Raw genomic sequence first — 14,223 nt, forward strand, 5'->3', positions numbered from 1 at the left:
AAGTAAGACATGATTGGATTGGGAAGGATACAAAAATCACTGCAGGCTGATAACTACTTTTTTTGAGATAAGGTTTTACTCTGTTGTCCAGGCTGGAGTGCAGTGGCATGATCATAGCTCACTGTAGCCTCAAACTTCTGGGCTCACATAATCCTCCCACCTCAGCCTCCCAAATATCTGGGACTACAGGCACACACACCATACCTAGATTTTTTTTTTTTTTTTTGTAGAAACAGGGTCTCACTATGTTGCCCAAGACTGGTTTTGAACTCCTGGCCTCAACCAATCCTCCTGCCTTGGCCTCCCAAAGTGCTGGGATTACGGGCATGAGCCCCCATGCCTGGCCTTAACCGCTTTAAATCATACATTCTCAACTGGGGCAATATCCCTAAGGGGAAGAAAAGTGGTCCTTATGGAGAGTTGGAAATCTTAAATATTACAATGGTCTGTAGCCCTCCAAAGTTCAACCCTACTGAGAACATAGTTATTATATACTGTATATCTGTAGTATTAAAATATCTGAAGGGGAGAAGGCCCATTAGGCCATTAGGGAGAAAACAGGTCTAAAAATGCTCCTTAGGAGGGAATAATGAGAAAAATGGCTGAAGAATACTGCTTTAAGTTATGGATTATAAAATTAATTTCAATGTATGACTCTGAACTAGGACAAATCCACAGATTTATTTTATGAAACCTAAACACCAAACCTATTCACCAAAACAATAAAGTACACATAAATTCAGACAAACAAATAAATAAATAACAATTTAAATGCTACAAAGGATAAGTGTATTCAATTCATAATTAACTCCGGTTTCTTCAGCTAACATTCAACAACTAAAGGGCAAGAGAGAGCAGTAACAGTATGGTACTCTCTCCCAACCCTGGTAAGAAAATAGGGGTAGTAGCAAAAATAGCTAACAATCAACAGTCCTAACCAATTTCAATCCCCGCAAAAGACTGCATCATCTTTAATTAAGGCTTTCTAATAACATCACAATATGATTAATAATTTCGTATAAGGTAAACGGCAGATATGCAATAGTTTATTACAAACCAGGTGAGGCAGGGCTGGGAACACTTGTGTCCAAGAATAGAGCTGGTACTATAATGCCTAACCTTGTTTTTACTCTAACTCGCTACTTTAAATTTTGTCCTGTTTGTCTCTTTAATCACCTAGCCTTGCTTCTCATGTAAATAAGACTCTCTCTAGCTGGGAAAGCCGGACAAACTCCAATTGACCCCTTAACTTACAAGACACTAAGGGCTCCTTACCCAACCTCCTTCCGCAAGCAGTTGACCTGTGTAAGCAGATCCTCAGCATTTCAAAGGAGCCCAATTAACTGATAAGGTACTGGCACAAACAAAGTATGAAGTTCCCAGGATTTTTCTCAAAGAGATAACAACATAAAGCCTTGAGTTCGTGTCCGGCATAGCATTTATATCTAATTATAATGAAGGATTTAGAGCTCTGCACCTGGTACCGTTGCTTTTTGTAACCATTTGTCTTTTAAATTGTTTATCTCTCTGTAACCATTTGCTTCTTTCGATTCTTGCATGTTTTTACTTCTGTAGAATTATTGCATTTGAGTTCCCCTTCCCTTCCTAAACCAAGGTATAAAAGTTAATCAAGCCCCTTCCTCGGGGCCGAGAGAATTTTGAGCGTTAGCCGTCTCTTTGGCCGCCGGCTTAAATAAAGGACTCTTAATTCGTCTCAGTGTGGGGCATTTTCTCTAACTCGCGTAGGTATAACAGTACTCAACAAAGTGAAGAATCTGAAGTTCGCGGCTCTGTTAGTGTAATACAACCACCAAAACATACAAATCTATCCCAGATAGACTTATCTGTTCTCATGACATAGTGAAAACTATATATTCACTCTCATTGTGCCTGGGCCCAATCTTCTCCTCCCACAACTCCATTGTTCACAGCCTATGACCCTCCTACATGGTGGCAAAGGGAGAGAACCATTTAGATCACCAAGGAAAACTGACAAAGTATAATCCATTTATGAACAATCAGAAGTAGCTGATTAATCACTTATAATCAGATGCCTATTACTGACACTTGTTTAAATTTTTGATAATGTAATTAATTTTATATTCAATAGAAGAAAAGGAGTATGTCTTAATTTATAACAATATTCAACACAGTCATAGGTCAGGCACAGTGGCTCACACCTGTAATCCCCCCATAAAAAAAATTTTAAAAATTGAGGAATGGGTTGGCTCCAATGATGGGTCTCAGATGGGCTAATTTTTATAGACAAGTCTCTGAAATAAATCTGTCAAAGAATCATATAGAGACACTTATCTGCATGCTCATTCTCCATTAATATAGAAGGCAGAATTGGCATTAGATTGTTTCAGCAAATAAAAGTAAAATCAGATTTATAAAGAAAAGAGGAGAGAGAGGTTCCAAGATGGCCGAATAGGAACAGCTCCAGTCTGAAGCTCCCAGCGTGAGCGACGCAGAAGACGGGTGATTTCTGCATTTCCAACTGAGGTACCGGGTTCATCTCACTGGGGCTTGTCAGACAGTGGGTGCAGCCCACGGAGCAGGGCGGGGTATCACCTCACCCAGGAAGTGCAAGGGGTCAGGAAATTCCCTTTCCTAGCAAAGGGAAGCCGTGACAGATGGTACCTGGAAATTCGGGACACTCTCACCCTAATACTGCACTTTTCCAATAGCCTTAGCCAACGGCACACGAGGAGATTATATCCCACGCCTGGCTCAGAGGGTCCCACGCCCACGGAGCCTCGCTCACTGCTAGCATAGCAGTCTCAGATCGAACCGCAAGGTGGCAGCAAGGCTAGGGGAGGGGCATCCGCCATCACTGAGGCTTGAGTAGGTAAACAAAACAGCAGGGAAGCTTGAACTGGGTGTGGCCCATCGCAGCTCAAGAAGGCCTGCCTGCCTCTGTAGACTCCACCTCTGGAGGCAGGGCATAGCTGAACAAAAGGCAGCAGAAACTTCTGCAGACTTAAACGTCCCTGTTTGACAGCTTTGAAGAGAGTGGTGGTTCTCCCAGCACAGACTCTGAGATCTCAGAACAGACAGACTGCTTCCTCAAGTGGGTCCCTGACCGCCGAGTAGCCTAACTGGGAGGCACCCCCCAGTAGGGGCAGACTGACACCTCATACAGCCAGGTGCCCCTCTGAGACGAAGCTTCCAGAGGAACGATCAGGCAGCAACATCTGCCGTTCTGCAATATTTGCTGTTCTGCAGCCTCCGCTGGTGATACCCAGGCAAACAGGGTATGGAGTGGACCTCCAGCAAACTCCAACAGACCTGCAGCTGAGGACCTGAAGGTCCTGACTGTTAGAAGGAAAACTAACAAACAGAAAGGACATCCACACCAAAACCCCATCTGTACGTCACCATCATCAAAGACAAAAAGTAGATAAAACCACAAAGATGGGGAGAAACCAAAGCAGAAAAGCTGAAAATTCTAAAAATCAGAGCGCCTCTTCTCCTCCAAAAGAACGCAGCTCCTCGCCAGCAACGGAACAAAGCTGGATGGAGAATGACTTTGACAAGTTGAGAGAAGAACGCTTCAGACGATTGGTAATAACAAACTTCTCCAAGCTAAAGGAGGATGTTCGAACCCATTGCAAAGAAGCTAAAAACCTTGGAAAAAAATTAGACGAATGGCTAACTAGAATAAACAGTGTAGAGAAGTCCTTAATGACCTGATGGAGCTGAGAACCATGGCATGAGAACTACATGACAAATGCACAAGCTTCAGTAGCTGATTTGATCAAGTGGAAGAAAGGGTATCAGTGATTGAAGAGCAAATGAATGAAATGAAGCAAGAAGAGAAGTTTAGAGAGAAAAGAGTAAAAAGAAACAAACAAAGCCTCCAGAAATATGGGACTATGTGAAAAGACCAAATCTATGTCTGACTGGTGTACCTCAAAGTGACAGGGTGAATAGAACCAAGTTGGAAAACATTCTTAAGGATATTATCCAGGAGAAATTCCCCAACCTAGCAAAGCAGGTCAACATTCAAATTCAGGAAATACACAGAACGCCACAAAGACACTCCTCGAGAGGAACAACTCCAAGACACATAATTGTCAGATTCACCAAAGTTGAAATGAAGGAAAAAATGTTAACGGCAGCCACAGAGAAAGGTCGGGTTACCCACAAAGGGAAGCCCATCAGACTAATAGCGGATCTCTCGGCAGAAACTCTACAAGCCAGAAGAGAGTGGGGGCCAATATTCAACATTCTTAAAGAAAAGAATTTTCAACCCAGAATTTCATATCCAGCCAAACTAAGCTTCATAAGTGAAGGAGAAATAAAATCCTTTACAGACAGACAAATGCTGAGAGATTCTGTCACCACCAGGCCTGCCTTACAAGAGCTCCTGAAGCAAGCACTAAACATGGAAAGGAACAATCGGTACCAGCCACTGCAAAAACATGACAAATTGTAAAGACCACCAATACTAGGAAGAAACTGCATCAACTAACGAGCAAAATAACCAGCTAACATCACAATGACAGGATCAAATTCACACATAACAATATTCACCTTAAATGTAAATGGGCTAAATGCTCCAATACAATTAAAAGACACAGACTGGTAAATTGGATAAAGAGTCAAGACCCAGCTGGGCACAGTGGCTCACGCCTGTAATCCCAGCACTTTGGGAGGCCGAGGCAGGCGGATCACAAGGTCAGGAGATCGAGACCTTCCTGGCTAACATGGAGAAACTCCGTCTCTACTAAAAATACAAAAAATTAGCTGGGCGTGGTGGCGGGCACCTGTAGTCCCACCTACTCAGGAGGCTGAGGCAGGAGAATGGCGTGAAAGTGGGAGGCTGAACTTGCAGTGAGCCGAGATCACACCACCGCACTCTAGCCTGGGCAACAGAGCAAGACTCCATCTCAAAAATAATAATAATAAAAACAGTCAAGACCCATCAGTGTGCTGTATTCAGGAGACCCATCTCACGTGCAGAGACACACATAGGCTCAAAATAAAGGGATGGAGCAAGATCTACCAAGCAAATGGAAAACAAAAAAAAAAGTCAGGGGTTGCAATCCTAGTCTCTGATAAAACAGAATTTAAACCAACAAAGATCAAAAGAGACAAAGAAGGCCATTACATACTGGTAAAGGGATCAATTCAACAAGAAGAGCTAACTATCCTAAATATATATGCACCCAATACAGGAGCACCCAGATTCATAAAGCAAGTCCTTAGAGACATACAAAGAGACTTAGACTCCCACACAATAATAATGGGAGACTTTAACACCCCACTGTCAACATTAGACAGATCAACGAGACAGAAAGTTAACAAGGATATACAGGAATTGAACTCAGCTCTGCACCAAGTGGACCTAACAGACATCCACAGAAGTTTCCACCTCAAATCAACAGAATATACATTCTTCTCAGCACCACATCACACTTATTCCAAAACTGACCACATAGTTGGAAGTAAAGCACTCCTCAGCAAATGTAAAAGAACAGAAATTATAACAAACTGCTTCTCAAACACATTCAAAACCTAGCAGAAAGCAAGAAATAACTAAGATCACAGCAGGACTGAAGGAAATAGAGACACAAAAAACTCTTCAAAAAATCAATGAATCCAGGAGCTGGTTTTTTGAAAAGATCAACAAAATTGATAGACTGCTAGCAAGACTAATGAAAAAGAGAGAAGAATCAAATAGACGCAATAAAAAATGATAAAGGAGATATCACCACCGATCCCACAGAAATACAAACTACCATCAGAGAATACTATAAACACCTCTACACAAATAAACTAGAAAATCTAGAAGAAATGGATAAATTCCTGGACACATACACCCTCCCAAACGAAACCAGGAAAAAGTTGAATCCCTAAATAGACCAATAACAGGTTCTGAAATTGAGACAATAATTAATAGCCTACCAACTAAAAAAAAGTCGAGGACCAGACAGATTCACAGCCGAATTCTACCAGAAATACAAAGAGAAGCTAGTACCATTCTTTCTGAAACAATTCCAAACAATAGAAAAAGAGAGAATCCTCCCTAATTCATTTTATGAGGCCAACATCATCCTGATACCAAAGCCTGGCAGAGACACAACAAAAAAAGAGAATTTTAGACCAATATTCCTGATGAACATTGATGAAAAAATCCTCAATAAAATACTGGCAAACCGAATCCAGCAGCACATCAAAAAGCTTATCCACCACGATCACGTTGGCTTCATCCCCCAAGATGCAAGGCTGGTTCAACATACCCATATCAATAAACGTAGCCATCATAAAAAGAGGACCAAAGACAAAAACCACATGATTATCTCAATAGATGCAGAAAAGGCCTTTGACAAAATTCAACAGCCCTTCATGCTAAAAACTCTCAATAAACTAGGTACTGAAGGAACGTATCTCAAAATAATAAGAGCTATTTATGACAAACCCCACAGCCAATATCATACTGAATGGGCAAAAACTGGAAGCATTCCCTTTGAAAACTGCACAAGACAGGGATGCCCTCTCTCACTACTCCTATTCAACATAGTGTTCGAAGTTCTGGCCAGGGGAATCGGGCAAGAGAAAGAAATAAAGGGTATTCAATTAGAAAAAGAGGAAGTCAAATTGTCCTTGTTTGCAGAGGACATGATTGCATATTAGCAAACCCCATTGTCTCAGCCCAAAAGCTCCTTAAGCTGATAAGCACCTTCAGCAAAGTCTCAGGATACAAAATCGATGTGCAAAAATCACAAGCATTCCTATACACCAATAACAGACAGAGAGCCAAATCATGAGTGAACTCCCATTCACAACTGCTACAAAAAGAATAAAATACCTAGGAATCCAACTTACAAGGGATGTGAAGGAACTCTTTAAGGAGAACTATAAACCACTGCTCGACGAAATAAAAGAGGACACAAATGGAAGAACGTTCCATGCTCATGGAGAGGAAGAATCAATATCGTGAAAATGGCCATACTGCCCAAAGTAATCTATAGATTCAGTGCCATCTCCATCAAGCTACCAATGACTTTCTTCACAGAATTGGAAAAAACTACTTTAAAGTTCATATGGAACCGAAAAAGAGCCTGCACTGCCAAGACAATCCTAAGCAAAAAGAACAAAGCTGGAGGCATCACGCTACCTGACTTCAAACTATACTACAAGGCTACAGTAACCAAAACAGCATGGTACTGGTACCAAAACAGAGATATAGATCAATGGAACAGAACAGAGCCCTCGGAAATGATACCACACATCTACAACCATCTGATCTTTGACAAACCTGACAAAAACAAGAAATGGGGAAAGGATTTCCTATTTAATAAATGGTGCTGGGAAAACTGGCTAGCCATATGTATAAAGCTGAAACTGGATCCCTTCCTTACACCTTACACAAAAATTAATTCAAGATGGATTAAAGACTTAAATGTTAGACCTAAAACCATAAAAACCCTAGAAGAAAACCTAGGCAATACCATTCAGGACACAGACATGGGCAAACACTTCATGACTAAAACACCAAAAGCAATGGCAACAAAAGCCAAAATTGACAAATGGGATGTAATTAAACTAAAGAGCTTCTGCACAGCAAAATAACTACCATCAGAGTGAATAGGCAACCTACAGAATGGGAGAAAATTTTTACAATCTACCCATCTGACAAAGGGCTAATAAACAGACTCTACAAAGAACTTAAACAAATTTACAACAAAAAATCAAACAACCCCATCAAAGTGGGCAAAGGATATGAACAGACACTTCTCAAAAGAAGACATTTATGCAGCCAAAAGACACATGAAAAAATGCTCATCATCACTGGTCATCAGAGAAATGCAAATCAAAACCACAATGAGATGCCATCTCACACCAGTTAGAATGGCGAACATTAAAAAGTCAGGAAACAACAGATGGTGGAGAGGATGTGGAGAAACAGGAACACTTTTACACTGTTGGTGGGACTGTAAACTAGTTCAACCATTGTGGAACACAGTGTGGCAATTCCTCAAGGATCTAGAACTAGAAATACCATTTTGACCCAGCCATCCCATTACTGGGCATATACCCAAAGGATTATAAATCATGCTGCTATAAAGACACATGCACACATATGTTTACTGTGGCACTATTCACAACAGCAAAGACTTGGAACCAACCCATATGTCCATCAATGATAGACTGGATTAAGAAAATGTGGCACATATACACCATGGAATACTATGCAGCCATAAAAAAGGATGAGTTCATGTCCTTTGTAGGGACATGGATGAAGGCAGAAACCATCATTCTGAGTAAACTATCACAAGGACAGAAAACCAAACACCGCATGGTCTCACTCATAGGTGGGAAATGAACAATGAGAACACTTGGATACAGGGTGGGGAACATCACACACCTGGGCCAGTCATGGGGTGGGGGGAGGGGGGAGGGATAGCATTAGGAGATATACCTAATGTAAATGACGAGTTAACGGGTGCAGCACACCAACATAGCACATGTATATATGTAACAAAGCTGCACGTTGTGCACATACACCTTAGAACTTAAAATATAATTTAAAAAAAAGAAAAAAAGGAAAGGGAAGGAGAAAAAAATTGAGGAATGTTTGCCAATTAAAAGAAAAAGAAAAAAAATAAGGCTCTACCACAATTTGTTCATTTTTCTAAGTAGGGCAACAGTTAAGGAGATAGGTTCTGTGGGTTTTTATACTTGATCTACCATTAATTAGCTAGTGACTTTCATAAAGTTATCCTGGCTATGCCTGAATTTCAAAAAAGGTGTAAAAAATAACACCTGCCTCATAAGGATGCTGTGAGCATTAAATGAGTTAGTACACACAAAATGCTTAGAATATCTGGCACTACCTCACAAAGGAAATAAATACTATTATAATTACTACTACTATTGTATTATATAAAGGACATTTAGTTAATCTCCAGTTTTGCCTACTAGCTGCCAATGAATATCTTTGTACAAACATCTTTGTCTACTTATAGAAATGTCCCAGGGTAAATTTTTGGCAGAGAATCTGATGCACTCAAGATTACAGTTACCTATTATATTGAAAAAGATGGTTAATACTCATATATAGTCACTTGATTTAAAACAAACATGCCAATACAATTCAGCAAAGAAAAGATGGTCTTTTCAATAAATAGTGATGGTATAACTATTTAGGAGGGAGTTTTTGTTGAGGATATATTTGAAGATTGGCTTTTTCACATTGTCTTTCATTCTTTGGCCTTGGCAAAGTGTACAGTAGATTTTCATGATCATTGCATACTTTTTGTCATTGAAATATATCTTTTATTTTTTAAATGCATTCATTTTACAGTTGTGACTTTATCATTTACTTTAAGAGGTAGAAATAAAAATGAAAATTAAAGTGAAAAAAATATACAGAATGCCTACAAATCAATCAAGACAAATAACCTAATTTAAAAATGGGGAAAAGATGTGAATAGGTACTTCACAAGACCCCTTCCAAAGGGCTAATAAAAATATTAAAACACAACCTCAGTACACTAGCAAACCAGGGAGCTAGTGAGGACATGGAGGAACTATAACTCTCATAAATTGCTGATAAGAATGTAAATTGGTTCAACACTTTTGCAAAGCTGTTTGGCAGTATCTACTTTGGCAGAAACATGCCTACCCTGAAATTTTGCGATTCTACTCTAGATATATGTGCAAAAGAAATGAGTCAATACATCCAGCAGAAGACTTATATAAGGATTTTACAGCAGTTTCATTCAGAGTAGTTAAAAACTGCAAAAAATCCAAATGCCCATCAAAGGAGAACAGATCAATAAATTGTGTTATATTTATACAATGAATGTTAAATAGCTTAAAAAAGAACAGACTACCAATACACTAATACACACAACAATATAAATGAATCTCAGAAACTATGTTCAACAAAAGAAGCCAGATACATACAATAAACTACATACTGCATGATTTAAGAACAGACATATGAATCTATGGTGATAGTGTCAGAATGATGGTTATACCTCTGATGGAGAAACTACTGACTAAGAATTGACTGAGAAGGGGCCTGAAGGAATTTTCTGAAATGATGGAACCATATGTTGATCTGGATGGTGGTTACATGGATACATACATACGTAAAAACTCACCAAGCTATATACTTAGGATCTTAAGAGATATATACCTTACTGTATACAAGTTATACCTCAGTAAAAAAGAAAAAAGCCAAATTGCTCTGCATAAAGATGCATCTTACAAATTTTTTGTGAATCAAAGTCAAAGGCAAGGAACCTAGTTTGTTCACCACTGCATACTTAATGCTTAATACAGTGCCAGGTACATGGCAGACAGTACATACGTTTTCTTCACTTTTGTTTTTTTGGCTAGAATAGAGTAGCTTTTAATTCTACTTTTCCTATTTTTAACTGTAGTAAACTATACATAACATAAAATTGACTATGCTGACCATTGTTAAGTGTACAGTTCAGTGGCATTAAGTACACTCATACTGTTTTGCAACCTTCGCCACCATTCATCATCCATCTCCACAGCTCTTTTCATGTTGTAAAACTGAAACTCTATACCCATTAATCAGTAACTCCCCATCCCCAATCTTCCCCCAGTCCCTGATAACCATCACTCACTTTTTCTCTCTATGATTTTGACTACTCTAAGTACTTCATACAAGTAGAACCATAACGGTATTTGTCCTTTTGTGACTGGCTTATTTTATTTAGCTAATGTCCTGAAGATTCATCCATGTTGTAGCTTACGTCAAATTTCCTTTCAAGACTGAGTAATATTCAGTCCATAAGTATTTTTGAATTAATAAATGTATCATAACAGTAGTTTATACAAATTCCAAAAATCAGCCTCTTCTTTTCAAATATACCAGAAACTCCAAAAACTAAATATCTAAGACATAGGAAAGCTGACAGGACGAATGAAATAATTATATTCAAGAATATGGCTCACCTTGTTTGGGTCAAGATTCCCCAAAACTGAACTGGCCTGGGGGCAAACTTCAGACAGTGAGCAACCAATCTTCATGATATCCTTATTTCTACTGATACTCTAGAAAGATCAGATATAGTATAAGATACAATAAAATATTATTTTATAGTGTTACACACTTGAGGGTTCTAAGCATGATAAACTTAAAAGATTTTAGGCCATTACAAATTAAATCAAGTTCTTATGTCTGTATTTTTTCATAATTTAAATGAGTTATTTATAAGAAATGAGACTAGGCCATAGAAAAAGTTTACTTCCCAATATGTTCAAATTAGGTAGAATTCAAACAAGATACCAAATATAACTAAATCATATGGAAAGGATTCCTTAAAGATTGATTTGATTGCAGAGCTCAAACTGGGAAATAAAAGATGATTCTGGAACATTTGATGGCGCCAGAAAGTAAAGAAATGCTAAAAACAAAACAAAACAAAACGGGTTGCAATGGCTCACACCTGTAATCCCAGCACTTTGGAGAGCCGAGGTGGGAGGATCATTTTTGAGCCCAGGAGTTTGAGACTAGCTTGGCAACATGGTGAAACCCTGTCTCTACAAAAATAATACAAAAAATTAGCCGGGCATGGTAGTGTGCACCTATAGTCCCAACTACACAGGAAGATGAGGTGGGAGGATTGCTTGAGCCCAGAAGTTCGAGACTGCAGTGAGCCATGATCACACTACTGCACTCTAGCCTTGGTGATGGAGATCCTGTCTTGAAAAAAAAAAAAAAGTGCTCAAAAAAGAATAGGAGACGTTTAAGGACAAGTACCAATCTGTGTTCTTTGGTGAACTTTGTCCCAATGGCCAAGGCGGAATAATTTAAACAACAAAATAAATAATGATAGCATAGGATTATAACCCACAGAATAAATATCCTTGAGTTTATATTAATATAAATAATTGAATAAATAAATGGCAGAGAAGAGACAGCTCTTCCTTATAGAAGAATTCCAATTAATAAATGTGGAAGGAATGAAGGGAATAGAAAATCATCATTAGGCAAGCACTAGAGCAATAAACAATAAAATTCATGGGTGAAAAGCTGAAGAGAAACTGGATTAGACAGCCACAATAAGTCTCCTAAAACATTTATTAATTACAAAAGAAAAGAGTAACTTTACAGTGAAAAAACCTGGAAGTTGCCACCTTACCCAAGTGAATCAAGGTTATCATCAATAAGAAGGTATATCACATCATGAAACCCCAATATGATATACTGAGAGGACTACAATATCAGTTCTGTGGAACTCTTGCTAATCTATTCATAAGAAATCATCAAACAAACCCAAATTAAAAGATACTCTACAAAATTACTAATATTCATCAGAAATGTCAAAAGTCTTGAAATACAAGGAAAAATTGAGGAACATTCAGAGGTTAAAGGAAACCAAAGATACACAACTAAATACAATTTGGGATTCTGTATTGGATCCTGGAACACAAAAAGACAAAAAACTGCTAAAATTTAAATAAGGGCTGTAGTTTAGTTAATAGCATTGTACTAATGTTAATTCCCTGGCTTTGATCACTGTACTGTGGTTATATAACACATTAGCATTAAAGGAAGCTGGGTGAAGAGTATACAGAGCCACATTCTAGCCTCTGTACTAATTTTGCAACATTCCTGTAAGTCAAAGTTTCTTCAAAATAAAATGTTAAATATATATATATGTTCTAAAGAAATATACCAACAAAATATTCAATAATGCTAGAAAGAACATGATTATCCGTGATGACTGAAAAAAAACTCTGAAAGAGCAGTTCAAAAAACATCATTATGAATATCAAAGTCTCAGCATAGAACAGGAATTGAATTCAAACTGACCCTGAGAAACAATAGAAGCAGCCTTTGTGAACAAACCCCTGGAATCAAAATATTCCATATAACTATATTTTTTCACTATACAGACTAAAACAAATAGGAGCTCTTTGTTTGTTTGTTTGGTGCAATCTCAGCTCACTGCAGTCTCAATCTCCTGGGCCCAGGCAATCCTCCCACCCTCAGCCTCCCACATAGCTGGGAACACAGGCATGCACCACCATGCCCGGCTAATTTTTTTTTTTTTTTTTTTTTTTTTTTTGTAGTGACAAGGTCTCACTATGTCGCCAAGGCTGGTCTCAAACTCCTGGGCTCAGGCGATCCTCTCACATAGGTCTCCCAAAGTGTTGGGATTACAGGCATGAGCCACCATGCCTGACCAGAAGCTTGTTCTTTCAAAGAAACAGGTGGAGTCAAATATGTCAGATTCCTTCAGCTGCCACTCATCCAATCTGAAGCGTCTGCTTATAAGTGGTTTATAAGGCAGAAGCCCACAGGGCAAAAAAAATGGAGAATATATGTGAGCAGATTTTCATCCTAATCTGCCTACGCATATTTCCAAATCTCTACTTAGTCTTCTCTATGCCTATATCCCACCATAACCCCAACCAAATTTGCCAATTTGCTTACTGAAATAACCACTACATTCATTTATATACCATTAGTAGTTTTAATGTTTAATATTTTCATGTGCATGTTTCCTGTTTTAAACGTTCTTCTACAAGAGCCTCAACTTCATGGTTTAACTCAGAGGTTGGCAAATTACAGCCGTCTGTTGTAGTAAATAAAGTTTACTGCATCACAGCTACACACACTCATTCACATTATGTCTATGGCTGCTTTGCACTATGTTCGCGAAATTGAATAGCTGCAAAACAAACTATATGGCCTAAAAATGGTAAAATATTCATCATCTGATCCTTTACAGAAAAAAAACTGCTGACTCTTGAATTTGCTCCAAATTCAATCAACATATTCACAAATAAAGTAAACTGAAATCAAAGTCTAGAGCTGCACTAGTGAATACAACAGCCAATACCCACTTGAAATATGGCTAGACTAAGGAGATAAGCTGTAAGTCTAATATGCACACTGGATTTCAAAGACAATATTAAAAAGGAAATATAAACTATCCTGTTCACATTTTTATGCTAATTATATTTTGAAACAATATTTTGGATATATTGAGTTAAATAAAATGTACTTATTAAAATGTCACCTGCTATTTTTAGTTTCTTCAATGTGGCTGCGAAAAATGTTTTAAAATTACTTACGTGGCTCATACATTTCTACTAGACAGCACTAGTCTAGAAAATCTTTTTACACTGATAAATGATGTTTCTATATAATAAGCTTAAATATAATTTATCATCCACCCTGGGACACTGTTGAGAGTAATGCAGTTGTCACTAATACAG

The 14,223-nt window shown here is 38.3% G+C and overlaps 1 protein-coding gene across 2 annotated transcripts in view; it reads right to left on the minus strand.

The window, feature by feature from the left end:
* The window catches only part of STK31 (serine/threonine kinase 31), a 142,464-nt gene that overhangs the window by 116,635 nt on the left and 11,606 nt on the right, over positions 1-14,223 (minus strand). For both annotated transcript variants that reach the window (XM_054559383.2, XM_009242947.4), the window contains exon 4: positions 10,948-11,046. In XM_054559383.2, coding sequence (XP_054415358.1) covers positions 10,948-11,046 — 99 coding nt within the window. The remainder of the gene's footprint in view (positions 1-10,947; positions 11,047-14,223) is intronic.

Source organism: Pongo abelii, chromosome 6 (genome assembly GCF_028885655.2).
Source record: "Pongo abelii isolate AG06213 chromosome 6, NHGRI_mPonAbe1-v2.0_pri, whole genome shotgun sequence".
Lineage (NCBI taxonomy): Eukaryota > Metazoa > Chordata > Mammalia > Primates > Hominidae > Pongo > Pongo abelii.